Source organism: Asterias amurensis, chromosome 8, assembly GCF_032118995.1.
Source record: "Asterias amurensis chromosome 8, ASM3211899v1".
Lineage (NCBI taxonomy): Eukaryota > Metazoa > Echinodermata > Asteroidea > Forcipulatida > Asteriidae > Asterias > Asterias amurensis.
In genome coordinates this window covers 4,254,262-4,273,635 of record NC_092655.1, presented here as the reverse complement: position 1 = coordinate 4,273,635, position 19,374 = coordinate 4,254,262, and the positions used below count along the sequence as shown (strand labels likewise).

Sequence of the window (19,374 nt, the reverse complement as noted above, 5' to 3'; positions counted from 1 at the left end):
TCAATGAATGAAAAATATGTTTTTATACCTCAATGACATTTTGTGTGTGGGGGGGGGGGTAGTTTTGCACGTGTTTTTCCGTCCCGAACAAAGTGTGCGAGCACGTACGCCAAAAACTTGTGAAATGTTGTGATGTCTTGTCAACACGAGTAAACTTGCTCGAGGTGCAACTCTTTATACAAGCCGACCCATTTCAAACTGAACACAAATACTGAGAGCCCATAAGTAAAACCTAATTGGTGACCAGAATAAAACCGTCCGTCTAGCGTCAGACTCCAGACACTACTTGTTGTGAGATGCCTGAATGAAACTTTGGGAGGTGACCGTGAATCGTCCCAGTATCTGTACCGAGGATTTCAGCGACACCACGGCGGAGCAGTGATGGGGGCATTTCCGTCAATCCTCGTTGACTTTGGGAAATTCTCTTAATGTTTCCAAAGTCATTAATTGAAATTGATGCTTAATTATTATAAGTCGAATGCACCACCTCTCCACTGTGATTGGACTCTACTTTGAAGATGGACAGCAACTCTGACGAGACTTATGGTTGCACAAGCGATGGTCCAGCAGGTAAGTTTGTTTGTTTGTGGTTGTTTGTTGGTGGATGTTTGTTTGTTTGTATGTTTGGTTTTGTTTTGTTTGTTTTGTTTGTTTGTTGTTGTTTGTTGTTTTTTTTGTGTTTTTGAAGTTGTTGTTGGATGTTTGGGTGTTTGTTGGTTTGTTTCTTTTGAAAATAACTTGTTTGAGGTCAATGTTTTTTAACACCACCTGTGCAATGACCAATGTGTACAGTACACAACTTCACACGGAAAGTATTCACATTCAAATGTACTGTATTACTACTAGGCCTATAATAAAACAAATTTTAATTTTCGGTTTCAATTAGAAAGACTTGAGAACAAAAGTTGTCGGTTACAATGAGTGTCGATCATTCCCCCATTCAATGGTTTTAAATTTTGTTTTAGCATAAATTGTAAGGAAGGCATTCAGAATTGGTAAAGAGCTGACAACACAGTTGGGGCAGATATTAATGTAGACATTGGGCCCTGGTCAGAACTTACTGACCGGGTTCGGGCTTGCCCCATTCCCCCATTGTTAAACTAGGTCTGAGTCAGCCTGACCCATGAATGGGTCAGGCTGACCCAGCCGGCTGCCTGGGACAGGATTCGAGTCATTTGTGACCCGGGAGCTTTTAGACGATTCTTTGACGGAATGTTTAGGCGTGGCGTTTACCAAGCCTTGGGTGAGCACAAACCTCTCCGGTGATTGAGCAAAGTTATTGAGTTAATTTAAACAACTATTATTTATTTCCCATTTCTATTCACCCTTAGCGATATTATAATGGGATTTGATAAACTGCATTGTGATGTAGGCCTAACCCATGGTGTTACCACGAGCAAAGTAGGCCCATCTATAATATTTGGCCATTACCTTTTTTTTCCTTTTTTTTCCTTTTTTTTCTTTTTTGTTTCGGTCGGATATGAACTGGCTTAGTCCAAGGGCCGAGTCATTTCTTGGTCAATGTGACACTCTGTAGGTCTAGCCCTACTACAAAGCGACATCGAAATCCTCAACCCAGTTACAATCGGATGCAAATAAATTACTGTTTCTTCTAAGATGGTCTGGAGCAGTTCTTCAATCGGTGCCCTTCCCGCCCCCAAAGAAAAAAACACCTTTTAGAAACGAACTATTTTCCACGCATCCACACTTTCAAGTGCGTATCCCAGATATTTATATTCGGGGGAGGGCAACCGTGGGCAAAGACATAACTTTCCATAATTCCTTTTTTCTATTGCAACTTATCTCATCGTCCGGCAGTGCGTTTCACAATTTAAGGGAAAATGTTAATTTTGAGATCTGTTACTAATGAATCGATTGCACAAGCAATATTTTTTTGTAAATTCAGAGACACTTCACCAACAACAAATTTATGGGCACTTGAGTGAGCAACAAACGTACCGTGCTGTGCCGTACCGTGCTGTGCCGTATCGTGCCCCTCGCAAAGAGCTTCTGATTTTAGATCGTGACATTTCCACTTTCCAGTAAAATAACAACAGGCATAGTTCAACGAAACGAGGCCTGCTGCAAAAACAACAAAGACCGCCCGCCCGACCCCTCCGCCCCGACCACCCCCCCCCCACACAAGATAGCTGTCAACTATGAGACAACAGAGGGCGCACTCACCCGAAGGAACACCACACACGCACGGCGCGGCGACCGAAAGATGAAAACCATCGATTTACTCCCAGACCCAAGTTGAATAATGACCTAAACTTTGCATCTGAAAAGGCATAAAAACGGCAAAAATCCGGAGGTCAATACACCACGACACGTCGACGACACTGGCTTGAATTGTTGGACACAGTTATTTTCGATCAATGTTTTTAAGCCACTAAGTAGCAGACGAGAAAAAGGGAAGTGTTGGGTGAGTGTGAAGGATTTGTAAGTTGGAGGTGGGTGTGTAAAAATCCGACCGTCTCGGCAGTCGACCATCACCATCTCAGTTTGGGTGGAGGTGGAGAATGGAGGAAGAAATTGGAGTGAGTAACTTTTTATTGCAAGTCTTGTTTCTGGAGGATAATTTGGTTTACTATTCTGATGGACAGCTGCAGTTGGCAGAAAATTTGCAGTCATTTCTTGTTCGACATATTGACTCTACTCTATAAATCGTTTCATCAAATGGAATTAACGAATTGCTGGAATTGCAGTTAGATGAACGGCGGTGAGATCTTGAAACCATGCGCAACACATAAACAGATTTCATATGATTTCTTATGTTGGAATACCCCCCCCCCCCAACGATTGCTATTTAAAGCAAACAATAATGATTGTACCTCTGTGAAACAATTGTGTGGATTGTTGTAATTCAATCTACTACATCATCATACATGTATCAATCTATTTACTGGCGAGCTCTTGTTTCTGGTCCAGATCTCCAACCAATGCAATGGTTGGAAACAGAGTTGAGGAAATTTAAACCCAAGCCAGTTGTTCTCCACAGCTGAAGCGTGAAATCATCCACAAACACTTGCAGCTGTGGACTCTCTATTAACAATCTCCGATAACCCATTCCAACAACAGTAACTACACCAACCATCACCAACCCAGTGGGCGATCTAAATGGTCAATAGTACTACAATATAGTTTTCATTGGTCATAGAAGTCTCAAGGGGTTGTGATCTTCTGAAGAGAGTGATTCGGGTACAATGACACTGCTGCCAATCCACGCTGCCACAACTCTTTACAATATTTTGTTAGAGCACCAGTTCTAAGTAATTAAGTACCAATGTGTAACGGCTGTCAATCATTGAATCCGTAGGACTGGCCAGGAGTTATTGCCTGTTGTTGGGAAAAGATGTAATGAGGTAACGATGACAATTCAAGACCCTGGCATGGTGGAGTAATTCATGTATGTTTTCAGCATCACTAAACAGGGACTTCTGTGTATAGTCCTGTTTAATTGGTAGTTTGACCATTAAGAAAGGGGAAAGACACGTGTGCAGGAATAGATACGGTTCTCGGCTCACTGAAATCAGTGAGTAACAAAGCACAGCACCAGAAGGATCATTTATTATATCTGGAGAATCGTGTGCACCAAATTTGCAGTCTTCGATTCTTCACAGAGAAATGTTGTGTGTTATTTTAATGTGCTCTCTACTACATGGTGACTGTGGAGAATTGACTAAGTCAACAAGTGGAATTCTCTGATCATTTTCATCACACTATTAGTGCCTCACTGCAGAGGGATGCAAGATTGTTTACCATGGAGGCCGGCAATAATAGAGCCATGTTTGCTGACACGTAACAAGTACACAGTGGAATTATTTGTTTGGATACTCGTAGTTAAAGTATCACTGCATTTCACACGCACAACCAGATCATTCAAATCGCCATTAGATTTCAAGTGTTTAGGAACTTTGAAAGCGGTAAAACCATGGAATATATTCGGTTCAGAGTTATCAACATTGTGAACAGCCAAACTATTTTGGGTGCGTGTAGCCTAAATCAAGGTTTCCAGATTTTAAAAGATTTGATTATGGTATTTAACTGACAGCCTTGGAAAGTGGCAGTAGCCATTTGATAACTTTATGGATCGTTGCCCGATACTAAAATGTAACTATTTATGATCGCCATTTAACTCTGAACGTGCAGTTACCAGGACAAGTGATATTAAAAGGTCTCTTATCGTTCACTGCTGGACTATATTTTGACATTTGGTTGGTTTGTGATGCACAGAAGGTTGTGTTATTCAAGCTCGTTTCACAATGTGGTCCCTAAATATAAAAACAGGCGCAGCAACCAGGAAAGGATTTAAATTCGTTGACGGAAAGTCGGCAGTGAAAACTATAAGCGGTGACCTGCTGCCGCGATGAGGTAACAAATACTCTTTGAAAGAAAAACCTCACCACTTTCTCAAAGATGAGTTTTCTCTTTGAGCCGCTGCCGACTCTTCAAGAAGATGAGGAGCTGGTGTCGATAACGGACATCTTGGATCTTCGAAGAGGACGTCTGCGGGAGAATGAGATGTGGGCAGTGTGCAAGGAGACGATCTTGGCACTGGACGCATTTAGGAGTGCTTCATTGGAGTTATTTAGTAAGCTGTATCTATGTCCAGATACTCTTGCGTTTGATAGCAGCAGTAGAGTTTGCTTCATCGACACAGGTAAAATTACAAACCATAATATTTTTTGGGGTTGAACAAAGAAAACATTGACTATATGTAGCGGGACGTGACCTCCGGATTAACGTGCCAGCAGGTTAATCTAGAGGTTGCAGTACTGGCACGCTAGTAAATTTCTTCGTTCAACACAAACAATTTGTCAATATAAAAGTCAGATGCTCAGGGCCAAGTTCATGTGCAAAATAATTATTATATTTTTTTTAAAGGATGTTCACAAAAACACTTCCAAAGACAAACTTTACCACATTTGAGCTGAGTTTGAGTTTTTTTATTAAATGTTGTAAATGGTGTATGTAATTGTTCCATCCAAACTTTAGGCTGTATCCGACTTGTCATAATGGTTACGGCTTTATCAATACTTCAAATGTCATCATCAATTTTTCAATTCAATTCAATTCAATTTTTATTTGTCCCACCATGTAGGAAACTCTGTTTGAATACAGAGTTTCCTACATGGTGGGACAAATAAAAATTGAATTGAATTGAATTGAAAAATTGATGATGACATTTGAAGTATTGATAAAGCCTTCAGAACACCCTTAAAGGGTCTAGGTAACTTTTGTAGGAAAAAAACCCAAACAAATCCCCAATGTCCACAGATTTACACTAAACTTACACAGTTTGAAGATAATGATAGTAGAAAGCTTCCCTGAAAATATTACGTGCTGAGGTGCTGTAGTTTTTGGGAAGTGAGTAAAACAATAGATGAAAATAATTTTCGTCTCATGAGATGAAAATTATTTTAATCATTTACAAACGTGTTTTCATGAATTTTTTTTACTCATTTCTCAAAAACTACAGCACCTCAGTAAGTAAAATTCGGAGGGAAGCTTTCCACTATCATTATCTTCAAACCCTGTAAGTTTAATGTAAATCTATGGACATTTTGAAAAAGTACCCAAATCCTTTAAGAAACAACCCCTATCAACATTCATAGCTGTAGCCGTCGATATGGTGATGGCCTTAAACCTTCCCAAACCTAACAGTAACCTATTCAACAAGACCTGTTTAAAGTCAAGAAGATCCCTGAACTTGAGAGGATCAAAAACTACTTTAGAGGCCCACTGACTGATTGCACAATCAGACAGCTCTAGTTGGGTTGTTCCAACTTACACTAGTTTGGACTGATCTCGACTATAATGGAGATGGTTGGGATGGTGTATAGTAGTGTGGGCCCAATTTAGATGCATGGCCCTGCATACAGATTACCTAAAATCCCTGTTCACTTCATTAATTCTGCCATACATCTGCCGCAAACTTTAATCGTTTGAACAATGTGAACTGATTATGATTATTGTGAAAGCTGACAACTGTAAGTTGGATACAAACCAAAATGACCTACTGGTGCTTAGCTGCAAAAATTGGTGAGGGCCATAATGTTTGGACCCTAATATTCCTCAAAGATTATGACATATTTGTAAGCTTTATGTGAAGATTGCCAATTATGGGAACACTTTTTATTACCAAGACACTAAATGAAAAACAGATAAATATTTTGAGTCAACCCTTACACCACCATGTTTGAATACAAATTTCCACTCTTCAGGTGGACAGAGTTAGATAAAGCATTTTGTTTTTAATCCTGCAATTTTCAGAAACTCTCTTTCACTCACTCAACCAACCAGTCATTGATAACAGTGCGCAGGGAATGTCTTGTTTTCTATTCCCTTAAAACCATTTGCAAACATTGATGGTCCAAATATTATCCTTGATTCTTCACTGCTCTTTCTCAAAATGACGGCAGATGACTTTACGGTCTTCTCTAAAGAGCAGTTTCTAAAAAAGAGAGAGAAAAAAACAACAACTTGTGAAACCAACTAGTCATTGATGAAAGTGATTTTTTTCCTTCACCAAAACCATATATTGACGGTCCAAATATTATCCTTGATTCTTTACTGTTTCTTCTCAAAACAACACCAGTTGACTTTATAGTCTTCTTAAAGAGCAGTTTCTGAAAATAAAAAACCCAAAGTTGTGAAATCATGTTGTTTAAATTCTCCAGACGGCTGTTTGTGAAGTCTTACAATAGCGTCATCTCAACGGAGGCAATTAAAGTCATGTCCTTCAGTTGGGATTTATTCTGGATTATCACTCCCTCTCCCAAACAACGGATCTCTCTTGTTTGTTGCAAACGAAGATATTAACGCCTGCCCTGCTCTATGCACCCCAGACTGACGCATAACAAACCCCCCTCTATAGATGCACAAGGGCAAACTCTACCAGTGCTTTGGTCTAGTCAGAAAACCTGGCATGCCAGTTCAATACATAACCCTTTAATTATGCATCTGAAAGCACAACAATTTGTGCAACAAGGGTGTTTTTTTTCTTCTTTCATTATTCTCTTGTATAGTTGATGACCAGTTGAGTCGAGACTTTCACTGATTTTGTATTTGATGCATACACTGTATGTTGGGATACATCAAGTGAGATGCTGGTCTTTTACAACTACCGAACGTGTCCAGTGCCTTAAGGCTGCACGGGGAACATTGCATACGTTCATTGTATCTAGAGGGACACTTTACGTAGCGTGTAAAAGTGAGCAACTCTGCATTTAAGTGTTTAAAAAACACTTAAAGATCAGACATAGGCATGTTGAAATTGTTGCTGGCTAGTTGGTGTCATATGTTTGAAGAATTTAAATAGTCCGCTGATTGAGTACTTGCCAGGAAGAGAAGTAGCTTTGTTAGAGTTGTGTCTGGTACTTGGACTCCTTGCCAATCGTACATCCAATGACTCCTTGGTGTAATGGTGTTTTAGTTAGGCATCTGGCCAGTGTCCAGTGAACCACAGTTAAAGGAGATTACTAGACTGGTATTCTTAAAGTATCTCGGATAGATCAGGGATAGATTCTCTGCAGAGAAGAGTGTAAAATCAGTAGCAAAGTTGTTTTTCAAGACAACTTTGCTGCTTAAGAAAGAATTCTTAAAGAAGTTATGTGTTATTTGTTTTCAGGAAAGACGTCTACTTTTCTTAAAACCTTTCTTCTTTGTGTTGGTAAAGCAGATTGCAATTAGCTTTGTCTTGATTTGAAACTGTCCTCATTTACTCTATCCCCATTGCCTCCTGACATGGAGATGGTTTCTACCTCAGAGTTTCTTAATGGGTAGGAGAACTATTCTCTACTACACTGACAGTACATAGGAGGCAGAGTTGTGCTTTTCAAGTTTCCCTTTCACAAGAAGCTACAGTAACACTTCTTCCCATTGTCCAGGCTTGGGGATGCTTCTGATCCTATGTGACAAATTGTTGACTTCCAAATTAAACCAAGTCCGCAGTCTCAAGTCTCAACCCTTATGCCCCCCACCTCAGTACTCTGATTAAGTCCGCTTAAGTGATCAGCCTTTCTTCTTAGTGCATTAGTCTCCATCCTCAGGTGTAAGCCCGTTGTTCCTGTGTTTCTAAGACGTTTAATCCCCGAACAAAGACAGGAAGCATATCAGTAGCCAGGGCAGTGATCCGGACAGTAGTTGGGCCATGTTGGACACTGGCGTGTCCTCGTTAACTTATCAAGTACATGGCTTGATCAATATATACGGAGAAAGGGATTTGGCATGTAGACTCTCTTGAGAGCCTGATCAATAAATCTAGAGGCACTTCTTAGGCCAAATAAAACAAAATTATGTTTAGCGTCCTCCCTTTTGGGGAAAAAAGGAAGAAGGGCCCTTTAAATAAAAAAAATTGAAATGGCTGCTTGGAACAAAATGGTCATTAAGAAGAAAAAAAAAGCAGTCTCGAAAAAGAAAGCAGGTGGGGATGCTAAACATGTTTTTGTTTTTATTCGGCCATATAGCAATGGTTTGTGAAGAAGTTTGCGAGAGGAAAAGTGCAATGAGCTTCTTCATTGAGGTAATCCTTGCCCAGAGGGTCTTATGAAATATTCACACAATCAACACTTTTTGTAGAAGCGACAAAAGACTTTAGAGACAGCTAAATGTAAATGTCTATAGCGGACGAAAAAATAACAACAAAACTTTTAGCAGTTGCTCGTCCACACCCTCATCTTTTTTTGAAGCCATATGTTGTTGTTGTTCTTCTTTTTTCATTTTTTATTCTTCTTTTTTCATTTTTGTTCCCCGAAAACTAAATTTGTCATGACTTTTCACTTTATCTTGGCTTCACTCTTTCGAACGATTGATTTAGTTTACCCTTATGTTATACTTCTAAGTTCTAAAAAGAAATTATATTTTTAGGCTCTTTCCTTCTTGTCTCTGATGTCTCTGTTCAGGACATGACCAACCACTTTCAGGCCTGATACTTCATGGAGGTAACAGAGTCTATTGCCTTCATTCCTCCTGGTCATTGCCCTCATGGTCTTGGTGTCTTTGAAACACAGTAGAAATTTACCATTTTCTCATACATGTACATTTGTGGCGTGTCATGGCCAAGCGGTTAAGAGCACCGGATTCAAACTCTGGTGTTTGACCAGCAGAGTGTGGGTTCAAATCCCTGTCGTGACACTTGCTACGTAAAATTGGGGAGGTAGTGCTTTCTGCTCTACCGGCCAGGCTTCGGACTGATGATACCCAAGCCTACATCCGTATGGACACACCTTGTAGCCCACACCTTGAAGTGGCCTTCAGGCCTTGTGTGTCTGGCGATGTGCATAAAAATACAAAAAAACATGTAGGTTGCCCTTAACCTTGGTGCCCTTTCCTTTTCAAAAACAAAGCATACAGGCCTGCACTTTTGAAAGTTGAAACTCTGTTGGCTCTCTGATCGCAATTAGCCCGTAGCTGCTATTTTCAACACTTTTGGTTCACAAAAACGTCACAGCATCACGGTTCAATGACTGCTTGGCTGGCACTGTGTTCCGGTTGCTAAGAAACTCATTCAACAAAGCTTTAGAAAAGACCATAATAACAACACTTACTGTGTTGCACTCTTTTATGTTGGTACATCGATTCGGTCAACTTGAAATGCAGGGAACGGTTTCCTCCAGCAATTCTGCACAGCAAGACATTTAGACTGAACTTATTTTGTGCACACTGAATGCTAACATTGAGTAGCAAATCCTGTTTTCTTTGAGTAGTAATTGAAACATTTTGTAAAGCATTTTGCTCGGCTATACAAGGGAAAAAGTTCACTGGAATGTAATTTATGATAATGTGTGGGAATAGAAAACCCAGAGACAACTTGGCAAATTGTGTGGGTTTACACCAACCGACCATTTTTTTCTTTGATCATTCCTATAGTCAAAGAAATATTGTCCGTAGCCTACATATTCCCCCACAGAGTTGGTTTGATTGATGATGACTTCCCCTCTCTTAGCTGACCTACAAGTTCAGAGTGATTCTCCTTTGTGTTGGAAGGCTGTTTTATTATCATCCGATTCTCGTATTCAGTACCATGGGACATCTCTTCCGGTCGCCCATTATTAAGGGAGCTAAGTCATGCCTTGACTCCAACCATTAAAAATTAATAGCCTCATTTAGACGTTTGCTTTCATTACTGACTCCATGACCCTTTTAGATTTTTATTTAATTCAATTTCAGTTCAATTTCAGTTCAATTTGATTTATTTTACCAATTTACAGTGAAAGTTGTTTTCCTTGCGTGTACTAAAAACATTCAATTTGAAACGTACAACCACAATTCATTACAAATTACAAAACACAGCTCAATACTGACTACTACGTACATACAACAACTAAACAACTGGAATATTACCTGGGTGGGATTCGAACCCACAACCATTGCCAATTCTACATTTTATGTTAAATTTGTTGTCTTCTAATGTGTGTATAGCATTGTACAGTGTATACTCAGTGCTTTCCTCAGTCTTGTGGAAACAATATCCATGGTCATATTTACTCAGGTGGGATTCGAACTCCCGACCTTTGCTAATACTTGCTTTGTGCCAATTCTTGCTGACATCATACTTGTAATTTTGTGGGTGTTTTTTCCTGTTTGGGGACAATTGCAATAAGAGAGTTCCAACCCTGCAGGGTAAAAAATTGTAATTATTTGAGTTGTAGGTGACCCTTGTTAGTTTGTTTTTATGTCCAAAAGGCTGCAAGTTTCTAGGAAAAGTTGGCCCTGAGTGACATGGTGAAGTACAAACTTTTAAAACGTCAGTGAGACTGTGTTAAATCCTCTATTCTGTGAAATTGACTTTCTGTTTAGATAACACTCTTTGTGCGATCATTCATGCAATATTTGCTTTTAAAAGCATTTTTCTTTCACTCCTGAGTAACTTTGAAAGGGTCTGGTTGTGTATTAGCGTTTATTATATTAGGCGGGTTCTGCCACTGGGAGGTCTGTCACTCCTTCATGGATTGTGCCTTTTGGAACTGAACGACCCTCAACGCTAAGCGTCTACAATTAGCCAACTTTCATGTATGGATATTATTAAGGCCAATGATCTGTGTGTGACCATGGGATTTATTGACTGCCAGTATGGAACTTAATGATTGATCATTTACCAGTGTTTGTGAGATTCATCAAGTTTTCTTCTTCTCTCATGAATCATGACATTTCAAGGTGACTTAAGAATTTCGTTTGCGGGTGGAAAAAGATCAATTATTTGTAACCAGGTTGTTTTTGTGTACGCTGTAGTAGGTCAATTTAGTGTTGTTGTAAATGCGTAATGTACGTAAAAATGTAGTGTAAATATGTGTACTTGCCAAACTTTGTGACTGGCTTCCCGGGCTGTATGCTTCGTTTTTAAAGAGGCACTTGGGGCACCATAGGGACTTCTCCTTGGTAAAGGGCACCCTATGAGAAAATTGTACACTTCGGCATTTACGGGCATCAAGGCAATGACCAGGGGGCATGGAGGCAATTGCCTTTGTTGCCTCTGTGATGTATCAGGCCTGGGTTTCAGCTTCAGTTTGAGCCACCTACATGTAGTCCTAATTTTGGCTGGTTCCCTATTTTGTCAATACCCTGCGATAGTAGATTACAAAAAGAAATACCAATAACGTAGTCTACACAGCAAATGCAGACCTAATATTTCACGCAGGTAATAGAGGTGATTGCCTTCATGCCCCTGTTATTGCTTTGGTGCCCTTAAAATGCTCTCCAGTAGAAATTTATAATTTCCTCGTAGGTTGCCCTTTTCATGTTCCAAGGAGGTGCCTTTGCCCTTTTAAAAAGAAGCATACAGACCTGCATGGTGTTGCCATAAAACATTCATGTGATACCTCACCATGCTGTGCATCAAATCCCATATCTTCAAAACTTCTCACATTGCTACTTAAGTAACATTTTATCACTTGTTTTTATCAGAGAAAGTTTCAAAATGTGTTTACCTTGTGTGAATGATTAATGGATATCGTGCAATGCCAAGATGTGGATCATGCATTCTGTGCCGATAGTTCAAGGGCAGTGATGCTAGATCAACCATTGACTCAAGACATTGCTGGGGTCTCTTATTTTGATCTTATCACCTACATATCGCACTTGAAGTCAACCTGATGAATGATTGTACATGCCATGGTGTCTTGACATCTGTCAGAGTTTTGTTTACAAAGATTCATGACATGTATGTATTTCCAATATGTATTTGTCAACTGCCATTTATCAAGTCGGTTTGTTCTAAAGAAAATTATAGTACAGGAGTGATTGGCCACCTTGCTTGTGGGTTTTGGCAGTCCTTTGGTTTTCTTACCAGTAAAACCCCCATTACACCTAGGCGCCGCCTCTACTATGATGGAGAAGTGGCCGAAATTGTGGCCAATCGTGGGCCAAACATGTGCCAAATATGGGTGGATCTTACTAGGCGTGGTTTGGTCAGGTGGGATCTACAATGTACCAGTTTGGGTAGCTGCATTCTCCCCCACCTTTATTTTGATCATTTGCACCAAATAAGCGTAATACAAGCAGGTCATGGCCAACAAAGCGGGAGAAAAGTCGTAGTGGGTCGCCATGATCATGTAAGCAGCAAGGAAGCATCATGGTGAGATCTCGTGGTCATTGCAGTTAAGACTAGCTTATCTTGAGTTAGGACGAGTCACTCTTCCTAACTAAGGACGAGCATTCTTAAGACTATCTTTGTGAAATCAGCCCAAGTCCATCGGCTTCTTCCTGGGCCCATCGTTCAAATGATAGGCATGCTTTTCAATTGGAGACTTTCTGGGACGATAAGTGGCAGCAGACCTGCCGGGTAAAGCCATCAGTCTCAGAATGATGCGCATGTTCAGAACTACGTAAACAATGGAAATTTACCTGGTAAGTCTGCTGCCACCAAGCATTGGAAAGTCTTCAATTGTGTACTATCCAGCTGGACCACTTTGAAATAATTGTCACTGGTCCTGAGGTGTTTAGGTTAGCGTTTGACCAGTGGACCACTAGAGACGTTGGTCTGACGGATTTGAAAACCATCCAAAATAATATATTTGACAAATTGAAAAGTTACGAGTCACAACTTTTGAAAATAATGTTCTCTTCTCTTTCTATATTGTAGATGTGTTGGACACTAAATACAGGCCGCCAGAGTATACAGAAAGGAAAGGCACAACACTTAAGGTGAGTTGATTGATTTTAATATCAGTTGTGCATATTAAGCACCTGTACATTATAAAATGTTCCTATTTTTTCCCAAGGACCAAATATTATGCCTGGTGTAGGGAGAAAACCGAGTCTTCTCAAGTTTCCTTCAAGTTTTGCAGAGTTACTTTGTGAGAGTTACTTTGTCGCTTGTGGGCCCTAGTTGTAAGCAAAGAGAATTTAAAAAAAGCCATTATACACTTTCGGGAACAGAACAAAAAATAAAAGTTCACAGATTTACAAATAACTAACGGGGTTTACAGTAGGTAATGGTGAAAGACTTCTCTTGAAATATTATTCCATGAAATGCTTTACTTTTTGAGAAAACATTCAAACAATTATCTCGACATCGAGAATTACAGATTTATAGTAAACACATATCATGACACGGCGAAACGTGCAGAAACAAGGGTGGGTTTTCCCGTTATTTTTTCTCCTGACTCCGATGACCGATTGAGCCTAAATTTTCACAGGTTTAATATTTTATATATAAGTTGTGCTACACGAAGTGTGGCCTTGGACAATACTGTTTACCGAAAGTGTATAATGGCTTTAAAGAAGATTTTCTGCATGATTTTCATTGTAGTTTTCTGCATCACTGTCACTCTTAAGGCCCGGTCACACAAAAATGCACACCTTCGATTGGTTGAATGAGCGTGGGCGTATTCTGCGTGGAGCAATTCAACCAATTGCGAGCGTGCATTTTTATCGTTCTCGTTTTCGTTCTCGTTATCGGGGCCTGTGTGACCGGGCCTTTAGGGCCTTGTCACACGAGGCAACTTTGAGGCAACTGAAAGGTGAACATTCAAATGTGTCTAGCTTTCTGTTACAAAAAGTTGAGAAAATAATATTTGGATACCCTCAAAGTTTGCTTATTTGATGCAAGTAGGATTTGTAACTTTTGCATGGTTGGAGTATATTTAGGTGGTGTTTGAGAAAACACCATGTGAATATCTCTCTGTTGAGAAGTGTTGGTTCTGAAAAGAACCATTGGTTGTCAACTCAATGTTTTGATCAGTATGCTCTGATTCTCTGCAATGATATGTATGCTGTAAATTCTTTGGGCCATGAAACAATACAAGAGCGCCCTCTTGTGCTACTACATCTTAAGATCTGAGACACTTGATTGATAGGATGCTCTGCTGCCCACTGTTGTCGGCTTGGCCTAGGATAGTCTTGATTCAAGGCTGTTGTTTATTATCTTACTACTCCAGCTGTTTGTTTCCATGGCTAATAGAGTCACCAATAGAGGGGGCTATCAACCACTGACCGCAATTGCCTAGAGGACTGCTCTCACAGGAGGGTCTATCACCGCTATCTTCTGTGATCCTCCATGGTGATAGCGACTCCAATGATAGCGGCCTATGGTGAGTCCCTCTTGTGGCGATGGATCATGTGGAGATACTAACAACAGGAGATTCTTGAACCATAGAGTGCTTGAACCAAGACTAGGCCTAGTGGGTGTGTCACAAGCGTCACTAATCAATAGTATGCAAATTTCCCCCAGCCCCTCTGTGCAGCTGGGTAGTGGAGAGAGTGAGCCCACTTAATTCTATTCATGTCCCAAGCAAACAAACTGATGCTCCACCCAACAAAAGACCCCTGCAGTCAGGGGGAACTTATGGGCTCCCCATCTTAAGGCTACCTGGAAGATGGGACAGTCTAAAAATGCAAATAAGTTTAATCCTATGCAATGGAGTTATTTGCAGAGTACTTGTTGTATTTACCTAACGATATCCATACACAGACCATTGACAGCGTCATGACCTGCTAAATAGAGGCAATCGTGAAGACGTCACAAGTGAAACCTAAGAAAGTTTTTTAAATTTCAGTTTCTTCTTTCGTTGAAATATTAGATGGCTGCCGTTGTGCATAAAAAATAGCCCCGGCCGGCCTGAATGACTTGAGGCCTGTGTCATTGTGTCACTGTGTGATTGTCCGAGGGAGGCTGTTTCTAAAAAACCTGCGATACACACAGAAAACAAAACCGTTGTTCTATAAAAAGAGAAGTGAGTTGGAACATCTTCGCTGAACCGAGTCTTGAGGATTATTCTATGCAAGATTAGTGATCACTCTCAGCAAAGTTTCTTTAAAAAAAGGAATCACAACAATACATGGATTACAACTATGGAGGAGGATCCCTCAGTGTGTAGCTTTTTTGACTCAAGTGCTTTTGATGTATGTGAGAGGGGAATGTTGAAGCAACTGTAGTTGAAGCTACCTCCTGTGTTCTCGTAAGTACAAGCAGTATCTTGAGTTAAGGGCCATTTCGTCTGTATTGTCCTGTATTAGTGGGCTCCAAAACAAGAATAAACTGTCCGTTAAAATCACTGGTCACCTTTGGTAACTGTCAGAGAATTATTCTCCCATGGTGTATCTCAACATTATACATAAATAACAAACCTGTGAAAATTTTGACTTAATTGGTCTTCGAAGTTGCGGGGGATTATGGAAGAAAAACACCCTTGTCGTACAGACTGTTTGCTGTCAAATGCCTTGAATTCAATTAAAATATTTGAGTAGAAATTACTTCTTCCTCAAAGCCTACAGTATTTCAGAGGGAGTCGTTTCTCACAATGTTTTATACTTGCTCTCCCTTGCTTGTTACCAAGTAAGTTTTTACGCTAACAATTATTTTGAGTAAATACCAATAGTGTCCACATGCCATAATATGAACTTGTTGCATTTCTTGGAGTAATAGCCAACAAACTTGGATTTGAAGCTGTTGACTGTTGATGATTCTACATCTGAGCTCTAGAGGTAGTACATTAGGTTTCAGGAATGCTTTTCTTTCCCTGGATCCAGTAGCCGGGGATGAGAAATATTAGACTTTTATCTGAATTCAGACTTTTTTAAAGTCAGTCTGGTGAAAAAAATCAGTTGTTATTTTGTCCACATATAAAGAATTCAAGCTCTGTGATCTACTTCTCTAGTGCTGAGAACACTGTTCCCAAAAAGCTCTGTGAAATCTAAACTCTATGGGGTTACCAAAAGGTGGGAATGCCATCATTTAAACACATAAAACTTGGATTCTATAGTTTCAGACAAGTTTGTCACAAATGCCTCTAACCCCTGAGTAATGTAAAAGAGCTTGAAGTAATATATATACATGTTCAGTATCTAGAGTTGAGGGCCTTTTCAGGGAAGACATTTTGTTTTACCTAGATCTGATATTTTGTAAAAGAGCCTAAGAATCCGCTGCCACTGTTGACCTGTCCAATAATAAATATTTTTTATTTTGGCAAATGGATATATACAGAAGAATTGTTTTGATGTGTCGGGAGTGGAAGGTTTTAGTTAATTTGTACTTCTCTAACTTCAATCTGAGTTGGATCATGATTGAAGAGACATTCTGACTTAAGAGTTTGGAGACAGTTACAGACTATAATAATGGATGGAGATAGATTCTGTTATTGTCAAAAAGTGTTAGGTTATCTCAGAATATAATAGTTTATTGTTGGAGGGTTTCCAGTCCCCACCTGACTGCGTGGGTTTTCCTTACACATCTAAAACTGGATCTTCCTTCATTGTCTTCTCTCCATTGGGTTCTTGGCAAGTTCGATGATTAAGTTTGATTTTCTGAGAGTCCTTGGCCTCAACATTTCGACAAGCTTCCTCTAGTCATCGTCATAAGACCAATTCAAGAACTGACTCCGTGGTAGTGCAGTTAAATACGATCCTATAAGCTAAAGTAGTAGTCCCAGCCAATGTTCTATACCTTTCGTCAAAGCAGGACAGTTCTTTTCAGAACTGAGAAGTCTTCCGAACAATGCAATAAATCTACTCCGTGGTAGTAGAGTATATAGAGACAGTTCTCTAAAAAACAAACTCTACCTGGCAAGTAGATACACACATGGTGCTACCGCAAACCAAACATATAATGATAACCAGAGTAAATGAAAAAAATAAATAAAATACAACTTGTGGAGTAATTATCGAAAGCATACCCTGCCTTTAAAACTGTCTTGTTTTTCATCTTAAATCAGTCTGGTCAGGCTGAAAGAGAACTTATCTACCAAGGTTCTAATCTTTTCAGTTGCCAGTTTTATACCGTTCGTTCACAGAGTAAAGTAGCCGTTCCCTTTTGTTTGTTACTAGACTAACTTAGCTAGGGTTTTTACAATCATTCTGATGCACTGATGAGCATAATCAGATTTACCATCGGATGGCATGGACGTCTTTCAGTTTATCTGATCTAGCATGTAGTTTGGACAAAATGGAACTTGTTTGTAGGACTGGCAAGGAAGCTCAGGAGTTACCCTTTGCATGTATGAACACACACCTTCTTCATATTGTATGCATGGTTCATCAGGGCCAAATAACATAGAGACCTGGCTAAAGCGCTTAAAGACTCTGGACACTATTGGTAATTGTCAAATACCAGACTTCTCACTTGGTGTATCTCAACATTATATGCATAACATAACAAACCTGTGAAAATTTGAGCTCAATTGGTCGTCGAAGTTGCGAGCTAATAATTAAAAAAAAAAAACACCCTTGATACACTAAGTTGTGTGCTTTCGGATGCTTGATTTTGAGACCTCAAAATCTAATTCTGGGGTCTCAAAATCAAATTCGTGGAAAATTACTTCTTTCTCGATTTTGTCACTTCTTAGGGAGCCATGTCTCACAATGTTTTAGACATGTACTGTAAGGTTTTAGGCTAATAACTACCAATATTGTCCACTGCCTATAAAGTGAATGTTGTTGTACAAGTATGTCACTGAATCCCATCCTAAAATTTATAGGCTTTATTTTTTATCACTAATCAATAAATTGGTGTTGCATTTATCACCTTTTTCTGCTTAATCAGCTTTATGTAATATGTTATGGGCTCTGTTTTTTGGAAGATTCTCAAACTTTTGATATTTGTTTGCAATAAATGTTTTATCCTGATAAACACCCAATCCATGCTGAAGTATACTGTAAACAAACCTGACACCCTCGTTCAAATGTATAGTGTCCGAAAACAACTGGTTATAAACAGAGCTCCAGCTGGTCAATATCAACCGTTTAAACACCCCCACGTGACGCGCTCTCCACCAATAGGAATAGCGAAACTGTCCGAGGTATTTATTAATAACTTTGTTCACTCAACAGTCCTGAGACCCATTTGCTATTTTACATGTCCTTATTCCATGCACACAACAAAATTATCTTATAAATATGTCATTCTTACAATTCATGTTTGGTACACCATGGTGTAAACACGATTTACAAGGAATTATAGCAGATAAAATCAAATCAGATCTGTCAATAGTTGTAATAAACCCTTGGGAGAAATACAATGTTATAAGCAAACAGACACAAGAAAGGTTTGAAAAGGTCAGCTTTTCAATTATTTATTCAATAGCTGAAATTACAAGGAATTGTAACAGGTAAAAGCAAATCAGATCTGTCAATAATGGAATACAGCTCTTGTGGGGAATAAATACAATGTTAGTTTCAAAAAAATAGACACAAGAAAGATTTGAAAGGTCAGCTTTTCTGTTAATAAATTAAATAGCTTTGAAAACGAAACCGATCTCATCGAATTCATGAATTCTACATTGAGCTCCCACTTCCCCACTGTGAGTGAAATTTAATCCCTTTCCAATTGATCTGAGAATAAGGTATGATCTTTTCTGGACTTTTTTATCTTCAAAACTGTTTTAAGATTTCCAGCCTCGAGGGACGGTGCCCTGATATTTCTAAGAAAGTCTACTCACCTTCCGCGCCTGTAGGATCAAGTTATGGCAGATTGGAGGGTGGAGATATGGGGTAGAATTAGAAAGGTTGTCATTGATATCCTGTTAAAAACCACCCCATTATTTAAAAACCGTTCTCTTTCATGAAAAACAGTTCTAGGTTTTATAGCCTAGAGAAATCTTATGTTCAAAATGTTGTATTTAAAAAAAAAAGATTACACATTATGCTGTTTAAAATTTGAAAAACATACATTACTTTTCGGTTAACTATTTTTGTTCCTTGTGTCAAATTTGAGACTGTTCAACATGAAGCTAGTTCCTCGTTCCAAACAGAAGGGAAGTAAAAAAAACCTGGATGGGAACCAAGGTGATATAATATTAACATGATTAATAATAATAATAATGATAGTGACAGTAATATCAAAGTCTTATAGTGCACGTACCAAACAAGGTACTCAAGGCGCTGAGTATGCACAAACTTTCATAAAGATAGGTTAATTATTGCAGTGATGAATTTGGA

The 19,374-nt window shown here is 39.3% G+C and overlaps 1 protein-coding gene across 2 annotated transcripts in view; it reads left to right on the top strand.

Annotated features, from left to right (window-relative positions):
* The first annotated feature begins 206 nt into the window (after positions 1–206).
* Positions 207–19,374, top strand: part of LOC139940664 (uncharacterized) — a 40,706-nt gene continuing 21,538 nt past the window's right edge. The window contains exons 1-2 of one of the 2 annotated variants that reach the window (XM_071937022.1): positions 207–570; positions 13,085–13,146. In XM_071937022.1, the coding sequence (XP_071793123.1) occupies positions 519–570; positions 13,085–13,146 (114 nt within the window). In that variant the 5' untranslated portion in view covers positions 207–518. Of the gene's footprint in view, positions 571–2,234; positions 4,664–13,084; positions 13,147–19,374 lie in introns of those variants that run through there. The other variant, XM_071937021.1, reaches the window with a different exon arrangement.